Source organism: Lissotriton helveticus, chromosome 7 (genome assembly GCF_964261635.1).
Source record: "Lissotriton helveticus chromosome 7, aLisHel1.1, whole genome shotgun sequence".
Classification (NCBI taxonomy): domain Eukaryota; kingdom Metazoa; phylum Chordata; class Amphibia; order Caudata; family Salamandridae; genus Lissotriton; species Lissotriton helveticus.
This window is the reverse complement of record NC_136068.1, coordinates 1,924,668,188-1,924,691,002: the sequence shown is the minus strand read 5'-3', so window position 1 is coordinate 1,924,691,002 and position 22,815 is coordinate 1,924,668,188. Positions and strand designations below refer to the sequence as shown.

The 22,815-nt window shown below is 46.7% G+C and overlaps 1 protein-coding gene across 1 annotated transcript in view; it reads right to left on the bottom strand.

Moving 5' to 3' along the window:
• The window catches only part of LOC144770904 (sulfotransferase 6B1-like), a 366,913-nt gene that overhangs the window by 78,934 nt on the left and 265,164 nt on the right, over positions 1-22,815 (bottom strand). Inside the window, exon 5 of the mRNA XM_078655695.1 lies at positions 7,210-7,304. Within this exon, the coding sequence (XP_078511821.1) occupies positions 7,210-7,304 (95 nt within the window). The remainder of the gene's footprint in view (positions 1-7,209; positions 7,305-22,815) is intronic.

Here is a 22,815-nt window from a genome sequence, read left to right as displayed (position 1 = left end):
ACCCCACACCCTGCCAGTCCTGGCGGTGGGGTAGAATTCCACCCTTCTAGAGGGAGAGACATATACACACCGGTCTACCCGGTAATAGTTTAAAAGAGCCCTGGCATCACTAAATGGATGCTGCAGCCATAGACACGAGTCTGACCTCCTGCTGCTGGCCGAAACTCCGGCAGAGGAGGCCTGGACAATAGGTTTTCTGACACAGGGAGGTGTAACCACTTCCCAGACAGGCCTTAGTGGATTGGGGCTGGGTGGGTGCACTCTGAAAGTGCTTTAAAGTCTGCACTGGGGGCACATTTCCCTGTGCATAGCCCAGTTTAATCAAGGTTGCAGGGGCACTCAGCCCCTGCTCTAGCGTGAAACTGGACAAAGGAAATGGGTGTAGCCACCCCTCTTTCCAGACCCTCCCATAGGTGGGTTCCCAGAGGATGTCCAACCCCTTTCTTAGGTATAAGTAAGGAACCCCTGGCAACAGGACTTTAGATTACACCTGGACAAAACTCTGAAACTGAATCCTGGAACTTCGACGCTCTACTAAAGACTAGAGGACGGAATAACCTCCCTTGGGGTCAAGGAGTGACTCCCCTGCTTGGCAGGCACCAATGAAACATCTGCATTTCCAAAGCTCCCGTCGGACTCAGAAGTATTTGCAACACAGGAAGAGGATATCCAGACTTCTCAGAGGCCAACCCAAGTTCCCAGCAAAGCTGAGACCCACGGCCCTCACGAGTGACGTGGAACCGGAACCCCTGTACACCATGCACATTTGCTAGTGCATTAACTTCTCGACATTCCTTCAAATTGTCCTTTGGGTTACTTGTAGCCCAATTCCCGAGCACCATCTGCACTGAAGATTGTGGGACTACACTCCACGAGTGTTCTGTGAGCTTGCTTCTTGCATTTCCGCTTGAGGCTCCTTCGCGATCCCTGGTCCTTTGACTGGTGGGTCCCTACGAAGGCAACTCTGATTTTCTATGAGCTTCCCTGGCTGCTCCTGACGTGCCCTGACTTCCCACTGCGTGGTGAGTCCCTCGGACCTTACTGGTCCACACTGAAGCATTTCTTTGATTCCTACAAGGGTTGCTGTTGCCAAGGCTTGTTGGGTCCAATCCGGGCACCGACACCGCAGCACTCAACATCATTTGTGGGACAGTTTAATTCCAGATCCTGGTTGTCATCCACGCCTCCTGGTCCTTGTGGCTGAAGAGTCAAGCTTCACCTCTTTTACCTGAAATTACCCATCGGTGGGCATTCGACTATCGTGCCCCTGGTCACTGGCAAGTGATCCAGACTCTGTCCCCTCTGCTTTCAGGTTTTTCCCATCTTCGATCCAGGCTTGAATCACACCAGACACTTTCCACTTGGACGGCAGCAGCACTTTGCAGCAGATTGCTATTGAAAACGACGACGAATCCCGACACCAAAACACACCTATGCACCCAGCTTACCTGGGTGAGGTAACTCGAGTACTCTGCTGCTTCTGTGGATGTTGGCCCTAGAACCCCTTAAGTCTAAAGGGGTTTGCTCAAAGTCCTCTCCTGAGTGTCCTTTATATTAAAATTTCCAACCGCAACTTTCCCCGTAGAAGCTAACGGAGTCTTGCGGCTGTGTTCTTACACTGCACACATCCCCCGTGGGTCCCCTGTGTCACTACCATGGGTGGTTCCTTGTGAACCTGTTATTCTATAGGCTCTAAACCTTGTGTCTAGTCAAATCGTGATTCTTATACCACTTTCTCAATATATGGTTTGGTACGTCCCTAGGGCTCAACGTATATTGTGCTAATTTACTGTGTGTTATTAAGTTTACTGAATGCACTTTTGCATCTAGCCTCATAAAGAGACTAGTGGGATGTGCTTAGAATAAATACATATATTTCATATATATACCTGGTGTGGTTCTCAAGTTTATAGACTGGTAAAACAAGCTGCTTACATTCTTCCAAGACTTAGCCTGAAGGCTGTTTTCTATAGCTACCATTAGGATAGCTTTCACTAATGGTTGTCTTTAACCTATCATCAATAAGTCGTTTGCACTGGTGCAAGGTGCCCACTAGAATCGTGGACAGGATATGCCAGGCCAACTTCTCACATGCAGGAAGTACCTCCTATACTACATTATACCCCCCTAATCTCTCTAAAAAGGCAACAAAAACCTTTAAACATAACATACTGAGAAAAAAACCAGAAACTCTCATTTCTGATTTCTCCTTTAACATAAAAAATCGTGCTATTATTAACAACCTAATATTTTTCGCTAATAAAATGCCAGGTTGGCACAATACTCTGAATAAATAGCTAAACATACAGGAATGGAGAAACATTCCATACGGCACAAATATGTTGATAACACCCTCTCTGAATCTAAGAGCTACACTGGACATAACACGCTATAAAAATAGCCGATACTTACACAAGCAACCTACAAAGATCTAGAACAATTTAACGAATACTTCACTGTTTTAAAACAATGAGTTCTTAACAGCCCTCAATGAAAAACTCAGCAATACAATATCTCACAAGCCATTACCCTACCTAGGAGTCACTCAAAACGCCAGCAAAACAACAACTCACAAGATGTTAGCCCACCCATGAGTCAATCTGCTAAGATAGAATCTTTCATCGCTCAAGAGTCGAAACAGGAATCCAAAATCCGCAAAGCTATAAACAATAGCCCCTAACAGCCCTGAATCACCGAAGCTAGGAACAACAGCCTGCAACACTGTAAAGCAACACTACTTCTCAATAGTCCCCAGGCCCCTATCCCCAGTACTAGCCCCAACTCCAGGCCATGCATTATTTTGGAAAAATACGATAGGACGGAGTCAGCAGCCATTGCCCAGGACAACAAGAGGTGTAAACATATTTTCAATAATAAGAATCTTGAGACAGTTCTAACGAATAGGAGAATATATCTACAGTAAAGACAAAAAGTAGCTACAACATGCCAGGGATAGATTTACCCAGCAAACCTACAGGCGCACTACAACAACCACCCATCTCTCCCCCTTCCCGACTGGAGCTAGAATATCTCAGCTCTCAATCGAACAAGACTTACAAGGCCTTGCAACTCGCTATCAGAGATATGAAGAACATTTTAAACCTATCAGATAAATATCTCTCAAAAAGTTTGTTTTTTCAGAAATCAGTACACGAACCCCATAACAAGCTAAATGTCCTTGACAAACAGACTATACTGACCTCGCAATCAACTTAGATACCTGACAGATACTGAGATACAAATCCTATTGCCACCATATGAGTCATCACCCAATTATCTCCCTAAGGTAGACAAACATAAAATCCAATCAGTCCTAATCAACACAAATAGAACTTCAAAAGCTAACTACAGAAAATCAAACATCAACAACCTGAAAAAAGTGGCTTTCATTGACAAAAATCAAGACTCAATAGGAGTATTCCCACAGAAACCTACTTCATGCCTACTTCTTGACTGTCGTTCAGCAAAGAAATATGCCGCAGATGTAGCAGACCTCATCTTAAACGTAACTATCCTAACAGAATCATGGCTATTGGAATCATCTTCCCCATGCCTTGATGTATTGGTCCCACCGAACTACAGCATTGTGAGACTAGACAGGCTAAAAAAAATGGGTGGATGCATCGCCTGTCTACATAAATCTGACATCAACATCACAAAAGTACATTCGGCCCCCAGGAGTCATGTGAATACCTCGGTCTATCTTTAAGATCCACAGATAACCAACTTTGCAAACTACATGCGTTTTACCACCCCCCAGGCAAAAACACCATGTTCATAGACCAGCTGATAGAAATCATCACAGCAAACTCTGCTCCTCAATCCAACAATATTTTCTTAGGAGACTGTAATCTTCACTGGGAAGATCACAATGATACTCAGGTTAATATGCTCAAAGACTTCCTTGAAGATCAATCTTTGATTCAAGAATGCAAGCTACCAACCCACACAAAAGGCTCTACATTATATTGGATCATCTCCAAAGAAGCTGCTGATGCAATCAAGATCATCCCTTGTGACTGGTCAGATCATCACATTATTACCTCCCAAGTACTAACCCTGAGAGTAGTTTGCATAGTAGCGCTATGCGTACCTACGCGAAGTGTACTTCGCACTACACAAGCTACGCGAACTGCGTAGTGCACTGTGCAAAATGCTGTTCACACTGAGTGCTGGATGCTTGTCTGCACGGTGCAATCAGTGCAAACCGCATCTTGAACAGTGCAATCGGTTGTTTTCTGCCGCTCGAGTAGATTTCTACTCAAGCGGCAGCTTTCTCAACGCGGACTGGTTGTTTCTCATCGATAGCGGTAGCGAGCATACGCGACCACTCGCAATGAGAAACCTGACCTCCCCTCATTGAGAATCTCGCTGGGAGGTTTATTTTCCATACTTGCGATCGGCAACTTGATGTTGCTGATCGCGGACGAGGATACAGTCTCGCCGGGATGTCATTTTGCTCGCTCGCGGTCACCAACTTGACGTTGAGGACCGCGAGCAAACAAAAAAAGACTGCTACACGTGTTTGCACTGTGCTACGTGTAATTCATGGAGTGCGAAGTAGTGCAAACTACGCAAGCATAGCGTAGTACTTCGCCCAGGGTTATCAAGTACCCTACATATAAAGGAAAACATCCTCACAATCAATAAAACCCAGACAATGGGTTTGTGACACAAAGGTCTCAATATGGAGAATCTTGAAGCACGATGTGAGAAAGAACGGCAACCTCCTAATAACCTGGCAGAAGTCAGCAAACTCACGGAATACTACAACACCGCAATGACGAAAATAATTGATGACATAGCCCCTTTAAAACCCAAAAGAATACCAGACAAAGATAAAAAACCTTGGTTTAACGGATCCCTCAATGAAGAAAAATGGTCACTCAGACTAACAGAATGAAAATGGAGATAACACCCATTCTCACCCCATATAAAACTACTAAAACAGGCCAGAAACGCCTACAATAAAAGTATGCTAAAATCAGAAAAAGACTGCTTTAGAAGAAAACTAGATAAGGCAAAAAACAGACCGAAGAAACTCTTCAAAACTGCTAAAAGATCAATCTAACAAAACGGCTAAATCCTCTCTAATAGCAAGAAAATCAAACATCAGCTGTGAATAATTCACTTCCTCTTTTTACAGCCAAAGCCAAGGCCCTGGAGGAGGAGCTCAATGAAAGCCGCAGAGAAATCCCTAAAATCCAAAAGAGCACTACAGCTAAGCTTCAGTCTGAACCCGCTCAGGCAATGCCAAAAATAATACTCTATGGCCAGAATTCAAGTTATATGACCACAAAGAAATTGCAACAACGCTATTGACCATAAACCCGAACAATCATTACAATGACCCTCTCCCCTCAAATTGCTGGTTTACAACAAACCATTTGCTCATTCCCTCGTGAACCAAGATTAGTAATGCTTCGCTATCGCAAGGCTCATTACTGGACTACCTAGAAACAGGGCAAATCATTCCAATCTTAAAGAACCCCTAAGACCCTAACAACTTTCGACCAGGAACAAACATTCCCATGCTAGCCAATGTTTTTGGAAAAATGGGTTCAATAACTGAGCCAACCCATTTCTGAATTCAAACTTCTGAATGACTGCCAATCGGGGTTCAGACCAAACCACAGACTTGGAACAGCAATTCCGCACATAGTGAATGACGCGCTACTTGCGCTAGACTGCAATGAAACCTGTCTCCTAATTCTGCTCAACCTTTCGCCTGCATTCAACACTGCAAACCATGTCAAAATACTAGACCGAATGGAGGAAAAGATGGGATTAGCGGGCACAGTCCTTGAGTGGTTTAAATCCTTCTTAGAGAACAGATCACAAAGATTCATGGTGAGCCAAACACTATCAACATCATCCCCAAATCTTACTGGAGTACCACAGGGCTAAACACTATCCCCTGCTCCACTCAATCTCTATGTAGAACCACAAACATACATTTTACAGCAGGCAAACATCTCCTTCCACATCTATGCAGATGACAAGCAGCTATATATAATGATTACATTATTGGAAGAGATCATCATCATGAACCAGGCTCTAAAGAGGACCATTCATTAGCTAACTAATAATCATTGCAAGCTTAATCCGCATAAAACAGAAATCCTTCTGATTTCCCTCCAGAAAAGCTCTACGTATATAAAGGAATGGACCAAGCTGATCACTGCGCTAAACTATACTCTCTTGGAATTACTCTAGATAAGAACCTGAACATGCAAACCCACGTTAACACATTGGCAAAAAATGCCTGCTTCCATCTGACCTAGCTTAGGAAATTGAAACCTTTCATAGATACATCAGACCTAAAAACGGCACTACAAGCATTAGGCATCTTGAGGATTGAGTACGGATGCACAACTTTATCTGCACTACCCAAGATTTCAACATCCCCGCTAACAGCTAGTCTAAATGCGGCCATGAGACTTATAACAGGCTCCAGAAAGTTTGACCACATCTGAAAGTGCTTAATTGGCTAACCTACGAAGCAAGAATCCAACTACGGATGGCATGTATCACCCACAGAGCGATACATTGCAAAACACTGCTACACCTCGCCCAGAAAGCCACATTATCAGGAGGCAGAAGAGTCTCTCAGACCAATGGAGATCTCTTTCTGAAACCGGCCCCCTTTCTAAAGAAGACAACTTATGACAGCATTTTCTGGTGGGGCACCAAGAATCTGGAACTCACTCCCCCGAGCATTCAAAGAATATTGACCACTTCAGCTGTCAAAAAAGAAGCCAAGACTATTCTTATGAGCAAATTCCTCCCATAATAACAGTAGGCGTGATACTGTTAGGATACTTTCCTAATCATATACTATGTAATACAAAGCAATCTCTAGTAGTTGTTGCGTCATGTATATATGTTTTTATAAGCACAAATGTCTCTCTCTCAAATTGATTTTTGCTCGTTACTTTTGCTTAAAGGTCGTTATAAACCTGCTGTCGAAAAAGTAAGGCTATGTAAATGTGAAGCGCTCTGATATCCTAACCGGGTCATGTCTGCGCTATATAAAACAATGAATAAATAAATAAATACAGTTAAGAGGGCAGCCGTTCCCGCAACATATTACGTGCCAAAGGTGCACAAGTAACCATGATGAACATAGTATACGTGTGCAGGGCGACTGTACCCTCAACATACTACATGACAAAGACATACATGCTTACAACGGTTAACACTTCTTACCGCTTTCATTTCTTCGAACATCAGAACCATCACATTTTCATCATCTATGTGTTCATTCCAGGCGATGGCATGTTCAAAATACGAACTATGGCCCACTGAAACAAAGAAATGTCAGTGAACACAGTTACACTGCTGGCATATTTCAAGAAAGTGTAAGACCTCTACGTGCCACCACTTCGGCAAAGCTTTGGCAACCCTCTGTATTAAAGCCAAGAGCTGCTGTTAAGTGTTAATGGTGGATCTTCTAATATGGTATGAGCGTACTGGAAAAATAACATAGGTTTGGAGAGGTTTAAAGACTGCTGTACAAGGGCCTTTGGGAATTTTCATTCATGCGAAAAAATATAGGCAAATGGTCCACACTAGGGCAAATTGGAGCAATTACTGCAGTACAATATGAGGAAGGAAAGAGCAATTTGTATCTCTTTATACCCTGAGCCTTTCAGCTTCCGGCCATCACCTAGCCGCAACTTTCGTGAATGGTTGTCAAACGCATTCGGCAACATCATTCCACAACGATACCCCAGAAAATACATCAACACCAAAGAGCTCTTGTGCCTCAATGGCACTAACAGGACATTGGTGTGCATTAGAAGGAATAAGCTGCTCCTACCAACAGACATTGATACAACCACCAGCTGCAAATCTACAGAGCAGACATCAGAAACGGAAAAGGCTATATTATTCCTCTGGCCTCTCGTTTGCACCAGGCCCATCTTAGAAGGGGGCTGAGTCATTTCAGAATTCAAGAACCCGAGGGCTTCCTCGGCTTTCATCTCTGCGAGATGATTCTAAACCTCTCTCGCAATACATTCTGGTTCAACGGTCTCTTTCTGGGAAAAGGCCAAAGCCAGTTCACCTCCCAGCTGTCCAGCCCTCCCTGAACCCTACTTAATGGCGGCTGCAGTAGGGGATAGGCGAGCAAGACCACTGACTCATTCTCAGTGAAATTGCTCTCCCACCCTCGCAGCTCCACCATTAAGTGAGGCCTCCCCTGCACTCTAGAGTGTCGGTGTTGGAGGCCCTCCTCCACCCGCAGGTTATACCTGCACCTCATCCCTGGTGGCCCAATGGACCTCTGTCTCCTTCTCTCGCTCCGCTTTTCCTCTCCTGCTCCATTTTACTCGTTTTTTACCCTCATTCTTATCTCTTCCTTTCACTCTCCTTTCTATCTCCTTCCTCCACTTTTCTTGTACTTTTCTTTTTATTCCACTTTATTCCACTCTTTTTTGCCTGTTTTTCCTGCCCCTGCTGGCCCTGCGGTCCCTCCCCCAGCACAACCAAAGCAACCGCCCAAGCCAGTTCCCCTCCCAGCTACCGCCTCCCAGCTGTCCAGCTTACCCGACCTCTACTTAATGGCGGCTGTGTGCAGCAGGTGCACTGCTGACATGCCAAAGGCGCGCCAAAGGCAAGCCCGTCTGCGTCCGTCCATGACCCAACCATGATCGGCGCCAGGAACCCTGGACTTCCGTATAGCCAATGCCATGCCCCAGCAGCACTCAACGCACTCAACCCAGGCCGCAACAACAACTGCAAGCTTGCATCACCAGGCGACACCCACGGACCCTTCAGTTGTCACCGCTGCTGGCACACCTGCAGCACCTTATAAGCAAAAGAGTACTGAGTTCCCCGCCAGGAACACGGACCCAGCACAACCCACCAGCAAGAAAAAGCCCGAACCGAAGACCCTACAATGCATCCTCCTCAACGTCAGATCACTCCACAAACACGCCACAGAAATCTGGGACCTCCTTGACAGCACCACCACAGACGTAGCATTCTTCACAGAAACCTGGACCAACAACACTTTGGGAACAGACATCGCCATCGCCATTCCCCAGGGATACAAGATCTCTCGGAATGACCACCCCACCCGCCCAGGAGGAGAAATCGCCAACATCCACAAATCCACCCTCCGCCTGAGCACACTCCCTGACGATCCCACAGACCTGATGGAACACCTGCACATCAAAATACTGGCGAGCCCTACCACCACCCTTCCTGGAACCCTCATCTACTGGCCACCTGGACCCCGAGGACCATTCGCCAAATCCATCACAGATTTCATCTCCCTGCAACCCATCACATCCACCAACTACACCCTGCTGGGAGACCTTGACTTCCACCTCGACAACCAACAGGACACTTACACCACATCCCTCCTGGACAACCTCCACAACATTGGACTCCGCCAGATCGTGACCGAACCCACTCACTCAGCAGGCACACTCTCGATCCCCTCTTCACAACAGGAAACTCCATCACTTTCAGCCACACCACCGAACTCCCATGGACAGACCATCAATGCATCCAATTCACCTTCAGAACATCCACCATCAAGAGACACCAGCACATGCTCCCACGAAGGAACTGGAAAACAATTACTGACAACCAGTTCACTTCCTCAATCAGCAACTCCACCATGAACACCATGGAAGACGACAGCCCCAACACTACCGCCCGAACCCTACACAGATGGATCACCAACAGCATCAACACCATAGCATCCATCAAGAAGAACACCAACGCACATGCCAAGAAGGCCAGATGGTTTACCCCCGAACCCCGAGAGTCCAGGCGCACCTGCCGCCGCCTCGAGAAGCCCTAGAGGAACACCAAATCCATAGAAGCCCACAAGAACTTCAAAGCCGCCACCACCGCCCACCACCAGTTCATCAGAAACACAAGGGAAACTGCAATTGAAGGCAGTATCTCCACACACACACAGCAGCAAAGAACTCTTCAACATCATCATTGAGTTTGCCCAACCCACCAGCGAGTGGACTGACATTCCCCCCTCACAAGACCTCTGCAACAAACTCAGCACCTTCTTCCACCGCAAAATCAAGAACATCTACGACAACTTCGACGAAGACAACCAGCACACCAAACCCCCACCAGCCACGCCCGACAACCTGAAGCCAACTATTGACAGCTGGACAACCCTCACCACCAAAGACACACTGACACCATCGCACCCATACTTCGCCACACCATCAACCGCTCCCTGGCGAACGCCTCCTTCCCCGACGACTGGAAACACGCCGGGATCAACCCCCTCCTGAAGAAGCCCTCGGCGGACCCCACCGACCTCAAAAACTACAGACCCATCTCCCTGGTCCCGTTTCCAGCGAAAGTCATTGAGAAAACCCTCAACAGCCAACTTGCCACCTTCATCGAAGAGCACAACATCCTCGACCTGCCACAATCCACATTCAGAAAAAACACAGCACAGAAAGCACCCTCCTCGCAGCAACAGACGACATCCGCTCCCTACTGGAAAAAGGAGAAATAGTAGCCCTCTTCCTCCTCGACCTCTCAGCGGCTTTCGACATGGTAACCCACCGCACCCTAATACACACACTCCATGACACAGGTATCCGGGACAAGACCCTCAACTGGATCTACACTTTCCTTTCCGGCAGAACGCAGCGGGTCAGACTGCCCCCTTTCCTCTCGGAACATACATCAACCACCTGCGGAGTCCCACAGGGGTCCTCCCTCAGCCCAACGCTCTTCAACGTCTTCATGGCTCCTTTTTCCCCCATCGGCAGAACCTACGGAGGCAACATTATTTCATACGCAGACAACACCCAACTCATCCTCTCCCTATCCAGCAAAGCCAACGCAGCCAAACACAACTTCCAAGAAGGCATGGAAGCTGTCACCAAATGGATGAAAAGAAGCTGCCTACAACTCAACACAGACAAAACAGAAGTACTCGTCATGGGCCCACACCCCGACGCCTGCAACAACACCTAGTGGCCCCCACCCTCTGTAGCCCACCCAGCCCCACGGACCAAACACGCAACTTTGGAATCATCCTAGACTCCAAGCTCAAAATGGACCGCCAGATCAACTCCGTCACATCCTCCTGCTTTCACATCCTCCTCCTCCTAAGCAAGACCTTTATATGGATCCCCCTCGAACACAGAAAAACCATCACCCACGCCCTTGTCACCAGCAGACTCAACTAGGGCAACACACCCTATGCTGGAATAAACAAAAACCTCACCCGCAAGCTACAAAACATCCAGAACACTGCAGCAAGACTGATCCTCAATCGACCACGACACTGCCACATCTCCCGACACCTGCACACACTCCACTGGCTCCCCATCGAGGCTAGAATCACCTTCAAGATCCTCACCCACGCACACAAAGCCCTCCACAACACCGGACCAGTGTGCCACAACAGCCGAATCAACTTCCACGCACCCCAAAAAACCCTATGATCAGCCCAGTTCTCTTACACCATGGTTCCTCGCGCCAGAAAGTCCATGGTTCCTCGCTGCCAGAGCATGGAACGTCCTACTGCTCCACCTCAGGCAGACAGCATCACTTCCCATCTTCACAAGAAACATCAAGACGTGGCTCTTCTACAGACCCCCTCCTTGATGGACTGGAGCCTGCATCTCCCCTTCTCCTCAGCGCCTTGAGACCCTAATGGGTGAGTAGTCGCGCTTAAAAAAATCCATGATTGATTGATTGACGTACACTCTACTGTGCTCGAAGAACCATTGGGCAACCAACACTCTTAACCAAACCTGCACCGTTCCACACCAGAAGCTAGCACCCCAAAGCCCCCCTCTCCTGGTCTACACAACCCTAGAAAGATCTAAGATCAAACAGCAGAAGATCTGGATCCCAGATGACCCCTGACCCCTTGACAATTTCAAGGAAAACCTGGATAGAAAACCCATTGCAGAAGCTGCACAGATGATAATCAATTACTCTATCTCTCTTGCAATGATACAAAATAAAAAAGCTCTATTCATTACATTTCTTTAAAAAAATCCTAGCCATCACTAAAAGAAACATGCCAATTACACATCTATAACAAACAGGTGTAATGCAGCCGGCACTCAGATGTAGGAATTCATAGTAAAAAGTAATAGCGTCTCTGATGCAACGATCAATTTCCTTAACGCTCAACCATCTCTTCCCTCTTCAAAATCCACCTTAGCATTCTGCAAGGATTGGAGCAACCTTTTGGTCTCACTTGTGTAACACTAAAACAATGGGGCGGCACACCAACTGTGATGATTCTTGGACCAGACGTGCAGATTTTGTATAGCAATGAATGATCTGGCTTAGTAGTTTTCAACAAGATACTTGAGTAACGGCATCCATCTAAGACAACATTGTCATTACTTTAACATTTTTGTGGTACAATAACCCCAGTTTAGTATTCCATTGACAGAATTTGAAAGCTTTGATGTGTCATTGTTAGAAATGGGAATTTCTGGCTGTCTGAGGCTTGTGCCAAAGCAAGGCAAAAACCACCACTCTAGTCAGGGCAAGGAAGTTACCCGAACAGTCTTGGCAGGCTGCGCAGGCAGCCAAAGGAAGATTGCACAGAAGAACCAGGCCTAAACGTGGCAGCTTCCCACTAAGTGCTAGGCAGCTGGGAACTCGAGCCTGGCACCAGCGTGCCTCCTGGCTCTCCAGTGGCTCAACTAACAATGTGGGCTCAACAACACAATGGTGTCCCCAAAAATCACGTAGGGGCCTGGGAGCCTCTGGGCTCTGAAATACAAATGTACCCCCTGAGCCCTCGTGGGCTCTAAACACAAAATGGCCCCAACGTTGGAGGGTAAGAGCCTCTCAGGGCTCGAACAAAGAATGCAGGGACTAAGAAAAAGACGACGGGTGAGCCTCGCGGGCTCTGATTCTCACAATGCCCCCGGGAGCCTCGTGGCTCCAAACAAGAATGCCTCCAGACATGGGAGCCTCTCAGGCTCAACTTAACAAAATGCCCCCGAGCCGCGCAGGCTCTATTACAGCACCGGCAAAGGGCAGGAGGGGAGGGGCGGGCACCGGCAATGTGCCCCGACGCCCCCCTCTTCAACCAACAACCCTGGGCCCCACTCACCGGTTTCTCTCCTTCCGGCGGGACCCGGGGCTTGCGGGGACGTCCTGGGAGGCGGGGTAGGCTCCCGTCCTCCCTCTTCCAATGCGGCTGTCAGCGGGGCTCTTCTCTGGCGCTGCTTCCTGGGGTGGTGCTTCTCTTGGGATGCGGGGCTCTCCCTTCTGCACAGGAGCCCCTCCAGCCACTCTAGCACACCGTCTCTCTCGCGGCGGTCCTCGGGAGCTTCTCCTCTCCAGGGGACGCTCCGGCTGCCCTGCTCTTCCTGTTTCTGAGTCAGGCCCCGCCTCTGTCTCGAGGAGTCACAAGGGAAAAAACAAGGGAACCCTACTCGCAACGGAACCAGGGCGCTTAGTTTATCAAGGGAAAACAATGGTTCCTGCGGTATAGTATTTGTATGTTGCAAAGTCAATACAAAGCATAATAGCAATTTTCAAAAAACATTAGGGGGTTTAACAAGGGATGGCAAAGAGAGAAGCAAGGCACAACTCATAATACATGTAGTTTATATCAAGGTTTTTGTATTTCAAAACATTGATTCCATCAATAATATACAATTTATACACATAGTAAAGTGAAGAAAGTGCAATGTGTCCCAAGTGTTTTTGGTGAGAACCAAATAGTAATTAAGTGACAATAAGTGAGTGTTCTACAGGTTTCTACTGGGTATATATACAGACAAGGGAATTTGACCAAAAGCAGTAATACACTAATTATCTAGTACAGTGGCTATCTATGTTTCTAGGCACTGTCTTGCGTGGTTCATTCCCACTTGCGTCTTTGCCATCCCTTGTTAAACCCCCTAATGTTTTTTGAAAATTGCTATTATGCTTTGTATTGACTTTGCAACATACAAATACTATACCGCAGGAACCATTGTTCTGTCTCGAGGAGGGCTGCCTGACTTCCGGTTTTGGCTCCTCACTGGGTCGCGGCGCTGATTCCCTTCTCTGGCATTGAGAGGGGTAGGCTCCCTCGATTACGATGCACCAGAATACACAGGCACAAGGTCCCTGGCGGGGTGGACACCCGCTAGGGACATAAACCGGCAAAATTACTGGGTAGGCTCCCATGCCGATTATAAGCACAAAGGGGCAGAAGACCGCTTCAAATGCGGGCGAAATGCAGGGTGGGCACCTGCTCTGCAGTACCAAAAAATCGGCAAATATGCGACGTGGGCAGCCGCTTTCCCCTAGAACAAAAAGGGGCAAATCAAGTGCTCCCAGGCGCTATTGGCACCAAAGTCCAGGGACCAGCACAGCACAAAGTCCTTCAGGAGGTGGGGGGCAAGGCTGGGCCTGCCAGGGCCTGCTCACAGGGTCCTCCTAGGCAGGGAGGCAATCCCCAGTGGCGGTCCTCCTGGCGCCCAGCAGCAGCCCCCCTCAGCAACAGGATCCAAGAAGAGAACATTTTGCAAGGGGACACAGCCCCTTTTTATACATTAAATCCCTTTGGCTCAGGGTGCAGGGTGGGGGAAAACCAGTCGCAGCTGGTTTTGGAGTACTTTGTTTTCCTCAGCCACCATTTCCTTTCACTAGGCAGGCTAGGGTCATTAGACGCACCACAGGGGGCGGAGCCAGCATTGTGTGGGGAAAGCCCAGCCCTATTCAGGTCCCAGGTGCACCACTCCCTCACATCACACATGCTAATCTCAACACTCACCACCGGGGCAGACCCATCATGACTCAGGGAGCCTGGCACCCCAGCCAGCTCCAGCCAATCACAAGCCAGCACATTCACTGCACAGACAGGCACACTTCTAGAAGTGTTGAGTGCGCTACGGAGGTGTAGGCGCATCCCTGTGGTGGGCACACTTATGTGGAACTGTGTGTGGTGAGACAACACAGTGGTTTCCAGGTAATTGTAATCAATAAAGTTCCATAGTTGAATGTAGCAGGTAAGTTTTTAATCCAATTTTGCAATAAATCATATTGAGTTCATATGAATTAGCAGACCATCCATTCATTCATAACGACTGAAATTGTACATGGCTCCGATGCATTTCGGACAATGTTGTCCTTTCTCAAGGAGCTCTAAAACAAAAAGGATATATGGCCTCATCAATATCATTTAGAAAAGATATACAAACATGTAATACACTTCAAAGTTGATTCAACATGCATCAAAACGTGAGGCAAGCAGGCTATAAACGTAATAACGAAATGATGGTGTGAGGAGCCTGAGTAGGGGAACGTGAAACCAAAAAAAAAAAAAGGAGGTATGATAAGACAGTGGGTAATGCTGGCTTAGTAAAATAGGTTTAATAACGAGGACGGCAGAATGCTCGAGTTTTAACACGAGAGCAGGTATTGATTGGTAACAAGGTTCGCGAGCAGCGGGAAAGCGGCTCAATCAGCTAACAGTCCCCCGTGGGGTAAATGGAGCGCTAAATCACTACTGAGTAGCGCGGTTCGCTGGTTGTAAGGAAAATAGGATTAATCCAACTCACCGGGTCAGTCTTATCAGCGGGACCGGTAAATGCGGTCTGTGTGGCTGAAACTCCGCGGAGTGAATGCGGAGTTGTAGGGAGGGTGTGTAAAAACAAAAAACAGACTGGGTAATGAAGTGAATGAGTTTGGGTGTGGGAAACGAGGGTGGCCATCTTGGAAAGGGGATTGGGAACGAGTCTTCCTATTTCAATGAAGTGGCACAAACATAATGACGATATCTAGCGTGGCAGCAGGACAATGTTACGATGCATCAACAAATGCCCAAGGGCGGCATTATAAATAGCAGCTTAATTCGGTCCGGTCATTAAGACCAAAAGGTTTCTGTGATTGTAGCCTGTACATCCAGGCTGTTTCTCTCTGCAGTAGTATCTTGTTGTTGTCTTTACCTTCTCTTGGTTGGACGATTTCAAGAACCAAATATTTGAGTTGGGATATATTGTGATTCGCTTCGTTAAAGTGAAGTGCAATGTTAGATTTCGAATTCTTGGTCCTGATATTGGACTTGTGTTCGTTCAGTCTTGTTTTTATTTTCCTACTTGTCTTTCCCACATATGTTTTGCCGCATGGGCACTTCAGAAGGTAAATTAAATTTGTCGAGTCGCATGTGGCATCAACAGACAATTTGATGTTAAACCCTCTCATGGGGTGGCAGATCGTGTTACCTTTAATCACATTGTTGCAATTACTGCAATGATAACATGGTCGAGTTCCAGTATGGATGGTGGATGTGTTTGCATCAGCGGGCTTGGATAGGATTTCCTTGAAGTTCATTGGCCTAGTGTAGGCAAAGATCGGGGGATCGTGAAAGAGATTACCAAAATCCGGTTCTGATGACAATATTCGCCAGTGTTTCATGATGATCTGTTTATACTGGTTGCTTGAGGTTGAATACCTTGAAACCAATACCATTCTCTGGCTTTCTTTTTTGGGTTTGCTGGTTAAGGCCTCAGTTCTTGAAATATTGGATACACGGTCCATAGCGTCTTTAAGGATAGTTTCAGGATATCCTCTCCGTTGGAATCTGGATGACATGTCAATGATTTGGTTCCTTCTGATGGTGGGATCAGAAACGATCCTGGTTACTCTTAGCATCTGGCTATAAGGTAGATGTTTCTTAAGGGAGTCACGATGAAAGCTGCTGTACAGTAACGCATTGTTACGATCTGTGGATTTCCTGTAGAGATCCGTCTGTATGCCTTGTGGGGTTATTTGAATAAGCACATCCAAGAAGGCAATTTCTTGGTGGTTAATGTTCCAGGTGAAATCTATTCGGTCGTCCTTAGTGTTAAGGTCCGTTAAGGCCCGTTCTAGACTTTCTTGGGAGCCTTTCCAAATGAAAAGTAGGTCGTCGATGTAGCGTGTGTAGAGTTTGAGGTTGTCCATCCATGTTCTGTTCTGATAAATGTGGCTATGTTCAAAGTTACCCATGTACAGGTTCGCATAGGTAGGAGCCGCACAATTCCCCATAGCCATTCCGGACATTTGTAAGTACCAGGTTTGGTCGTGTTCAAAGTAACTATGGTACAAGGTGTATACCATCAGTTCGAGGATGAAAGGTTTCATGGAATCACTAATTCCTGATGAAAGCAAGGCTTGTTCCACCGCGTTAATGCCTCCTTCATGTGGGATGGAGGTATACAAGCTTCTAACATCTGCGGTGCAAAGTATCAATTTCTCATTCTCAACAAAGTTCAGTTGCAGTAATTTGTTGAGCAGTTGTGTGGTGTCCTTAATGTAACTGGGTAAAGATTGAACCATTGGTTGCAGATATCGATCGATGAATTTGCCAGTGGGCTCATGAATTGAGCCTCTGGTGGACACGATTGGGCGAAATGGTGGATCCAGCAGGTTTTTATGTATCTTCGGGAGCATGGTGATTGACGGGCTCCGTGGATGTTCGACAATTAAGTATCTTTTTGTTCTTTCTTCAATCACTCCATCAATGGTGGCTTTGTCAACGATATACACTAATTCCTTTTTATACTCGTGCGTGGGATTACCGTCTAAAGGTAAGTAGATGTTCCTATCCATCACGTGTTCTGTGATTCTCTGTCTGTAGAGATCCGTATTGAGGATGACAAGAGCGCCTCCTTTGTCAGCTTTCACACATTTTATCGCCGGATTTTTAGCAATATTTCTGAGTGTGTCCATGTCTTTAGTCGTGATATTTTTGTGAGTTCTTTTACGAAAGTTAATTTTGGAGATGTCTTGTTTCACTAAAGTTTCGAACGTGTCGATACTCTTGTGGCTGACTGGTGGTATGAACGTGCTAGAGGGTCGTAGGCCCAGAAGTTCATCAGGTTTTGGATTGATGGCAGGGTCTAAAACTTTTTCAAAGAAATGTTTGAGACGAAGTTTCCTTGTAAGTTTGAATGTACTGACATCCAATTCAAGGAGGTTGGTGTCACTGGTGGGAACGAAAGTCATGCCTTTTTGCAGAATCTTGGTTTCATATTCAGTCAGGATAGTGTTCGAGATATTGATCACTAGCGGTGCTTCCTGGTTTTTTTGTTGGGCTTCTGAGGTTGTTGAGTTTCTCCGTTGCCTTTTTCCAGCTCTCTTCCCCCGTCGGGGTCTGCGATTTTGTCTGTGCCTTCCCCTAAAAAAGACTCAGTGGAGGTTAGGTCGAGGTTTTGAGTTGTAGGTGTTTCACTAGATGCTTGTGCAGACGTAGTTGGTCCTGCAGGTGTTCTTCTTGGTGGTCTGTTGGTGTTGTCACTCCCTGAGGATGAGGTATCTGTGTTGGGATTAAAAGGTTTGTTTCTCCGGCGTTGCGCATAAACGTCAGCCCATGTATATACCTCCCCTAGCTTGTAATCCAGGGTGTCCCGTCGAAATTTGCGTATCTTCCTCTCATTTATCTCTCTTGTATGTCTGTCCAGTTGAGCAGAAATTTCTTCTAGTGTAGTTTTCAGTTCTTCGGGGGTACTCAGTTCTTTTAATTCACTTTCAAGAGTTGTGATCTCCTGGGTGAGATCAGTTAATATGCCAGATAATTCCTCCACTATTAGCAAAATCAAGTCAAGGCTGCACTTATTGAGAATTGCATTCCATCTCTCTATGAATTGTTTGGAGTTTTTACAGAGTGACGGTTTCAATGCGATCCGTAGGCCACGGGGAATGCGGAGTACCTTATGGTATTTTATCAAGGTGTTTGCGTGTAGTTTCTGGTTAATTTGGCGTCTTGAAAGATAAAGCAGTTGCTTGACGCATTGTTCCTTCGTTCTGCTGGTCGCAGTTTGTGTTAGATCATCACTAATCAAGGCGTATATCCTCTCTGTGGCATCTGTGTCAAAAGCTAGGGTTTCTGCCCGTGCTTCAGTGGATTTGGATATCTCTTCGTACTGCATGCTGTAGAGTGCGTGCTGCCCGCCCAGCGAACAGTGGGGGAAAGTATACCAAGTGAAATGGGCGTGGCGCACAGCTATATATTAAAGTTTGTTTGAGGAAGGTGAACAAAGTATCAAGGTTAAGGTGCTCCTACAGGCGGCGTAACTGTTCAGGTACGTCCTGGAATAATTGAAGAGTTGAGTGCGCTACGGAGGTGTAGGCGCATCCCTGTGGTGGGCACACTTATGTGGAACTGTGTGTGGTGAGACAACACAGTGGTTTCCAGGTAATTGTAATCAATAAAGTTCCATAGTCCATCTGCAACCAATGGTTCAATCTTTACCCAGTTACATTAAGGACACCACACAACTGCTCAACAAATTACTGCAACTGAACTTTGTTGAGAATGAGAAATTGATACTTTGCACCGCAGATGTTAGAAGCTTGTATACCTCCATCCCACATGAAGGAGGCATTAACGCGGTGGAACAAGCCTTGCTTTCATCAGGAATTAGTGATTCCATGAAACCTTTCATCCTCGAACTGATGGTATACACCTTGTACCATAGTTACTTTGAACACGACCAAACCTGGTACTTACAAATGTCCGGAATGGCTATGGGGAATTGTGCGGCTCCTACCTATGCGAACCTGTACATGGGTAACTTTGAACATAGCCACATTTATCAGAACAGAACATGGATGGACAACCTCAAACTCTACACACGCTACATCGACGACCTACTTTTCATTTGGAAAGGCTCCCAAGAAAGTCTAGAACGGGCCTTAACGGACCTTAACACTAAGGACGACCGAATAGATTTCACCTGGAACATTAACCACCAAGAAATTGCCTTCTTGGATGTGCTTATTCAAATAACCCCACAAGGCATACAGACGGATCTCTACAGGAAATCCACAGATCGTAACAATGCGTTACTGTACAGCAGCTTTCATCGTGACTCCCTTAAGAAACATCTACCTTATAGCCAGATGCTAAGAGTAACCAGGATCGTTTCTGATCCCACCATCAAAAGGAACCAAATCATTGACATGTCATCCAGATTCCAACGGAGAGGATATCCTGAAACTATCCTTAAAGACGCTATGGACCGTGTATCCAATATTTCAAGAACTGAGGCCTTAACCAGCAAACCCAAAAAAGAAAGCCAGAGAATGGTATTGGTTTCAAGGTATTCAACCTCAAGCAACCAGTATAAACAGATCATCATGAAACACTGGCGAATATTGTCATCAGAACCGGATTTTGGTAATCTCTTTCACGATCCCCCGATCTTTGCCTACACTAGGCCAATGAACTTCAAGGAAATCCTATCCAAGCCCGCTGATGCAAACACATCCACCATCCATACTGGAACTCGACCATGTTATCATTGCAGTAATTGCAACAATGTGATTAATGGTAACACGATCTGCCACCCCATGAGAGGGTTTAACATCAAATTGTCTGTTGATGCCACATGCGACTCGACAAATTTAATTTACCTTCTGAAGTGCCCATGCGGCAAAACATATGTGGGAAAGACAAGTAGGAAAATAAAAACAAGACTGAACGAACACAAGTCCAATATCAGGACCAAGAATTCGAAATCTAACATTGCACTTCACTTTAACGAAGCGAATCACAATATATCCCAACTCAAATATTTGGTTCTTGAAATCGTCCAACCAAGAGAAGGTAAAGACAACAACAAGATACTACTGCAGAGAGAAACAGCCTGGATGTACAGGCTACAATCACAGAAACCTTTTGGTCTTAATGACCGGACCGAATTAAGCTGCTATTTATAATGCCGCCCTTGGGCATTTGTTGATGCATCGTAACATTGTCCTGCTGCCACGCTAGATATCGTCATTATGTTTGTGCCACTTCATTGAAATAGGAAGATTCGTTCCCAATCCCCTTTCCAAGATGGCCACCCTCGTTTCCCACACCCAAACTCATTCACTTCATTACCCAGTCTGTTTTTTGTTTTTACACACCCTCCCTACAACTCCGCATTCACTCCGCGGAGTTTCAGCCACACAGACCGCATTTACCGGTCCCGCTGATAAGACTGACCCGGTGAGTTGGATTAATCCTATTTTCCTTACAACCAGCGAACCGCGCTACTCAGTAGTGATTTAGCGCTCCATTTACCCCACGGGGGACTGTTAGCTGATTGAGCCGCTTTCCCGCTGCTCGTGAACCTTGTTACCAATCAATACCTGCTCTCGTGTTAAAACTCGAGCATTCTGCCGTCCTCGTTATTAAACCTATTTTACTAAGCCAGCATTACCCACTGTCTTATCATACCTCCTTTTTTTTTTTTTTTTTTTTTGGTTTCACGTTCCCCCACTCAGGCTCCTCACACCATCATTTCGTTATTACGTTTATAGCCTGCTTGCCTCACGTTTTGATGCATGTTGAATCAACTTTGAAGTGTATTACATGTTTGTATATCTTTTCTAAATGATATTGATGAGGCCATATATCCTTTTTTTTTTAGAGCTCCTTGAGAAAGGACAACATTGTCCGAAATGCATCGGAGCCATGTACAATTTCAGTCGTTATGAATGAATGGATGGTCTGCTAATTCATATGAACTCAATATGATTTATTGCAAAATTGGATTAAAAACTTACCTGCTACATTCAACTATGGAACTTTATTGATTACAATTACCTGGAAACCACTGTGTTGTCTCACCACACACAGTTCCACATAAGTGTGCCCACCACAGGGATGCGCCTACACCTCCGTAGCGCACTCAACTCTTCAATTATTCCAGGACGTACCTGAACAGTTACGCCGCCTGTAGGAGCACCTTAACCTTGATACTTTGTTCACCTTCCTCAAACAAACTTTAATATATAGCTGTGCACCACGCCCATTTCACTTGGTACACTTCTAGAAGTGGCACTTCCATATTAGACACATTCATGCCACACACATCATTGCGCTGCATTCAATCTTACGAGTCCACACATACCAAACTCGAGCCTGCACTCCCCACACATCAGGAACTAACATGGTCACATACATTCCCCATGCATTCCTATGGGAGGGCAGGCCAACCTCACTACACGCACGCACTTTACCCTGGGACACAGGGAAAAAGTGCACCAAGCCAGAAATCACGAACGCCAGGTCGCCATCAAAAGCAAAAAAGTTCAGGGGTGAACCAGCCAAAAAGGCCCGGGTCCAACACAACCCCCTTCCAGCCAAAACGCAGGGTAGACCGATCATCACCGTGATGGGATTCCCTGCTTTGGGCGATAGAACATGGACACGGGCCCGCCATTGCCAGGACACCCTCCTGTTCTACACCACTGTGAACCCCTGGGATTCCTTCTAAAACCACCATCTGGAACAACTGGGCTACCCCACTGGTACTCCCAAGCTGTCCGCGGCCAGGACCAGGCCCTGGGCCACCCAGGTGCCACCGGTCCTTGCCTATTCACAGAGTGGGGCGTAGTAACCCCTGGTACATAGTAGCCACTCTCCACTCTTCCTGTCTGCAGGACAAGGCAAGACTGCCACTGGTTCTCCAGCCTAGGGTCTACACCCATAGGCGGACCAAAAGTCACCAGGGAGGCTCTCCTCCCTCTACCTCTCCTTCTAGGGTTCCTCCACCTCCTGCGAGAGGTACCCTTAGAACACCACTCTCCCAACCTAGGGTTTAACCCCTCAGGTCGCACCAGGGTCAGAGGCGGGCTCTCCCACCCTCTGTACCCCCTTCCAGAGTTCTGCACCCTCCCAACTGGAGTGGCACACCTGGAAGATGAACTGGTCAGGACGCTGGTTACAGACGTCCTACCCTTCAGGTCAGGCGGATCCTGAACCTGGCATCCCAACCTCTGGTCTAAAACCTTTCGGGGAATAATTGCCTGGCACTCCAGGACTTCTGGGGACTCACACACCGTCCCCCTGAGGGTAACACATGACTCAGGTGC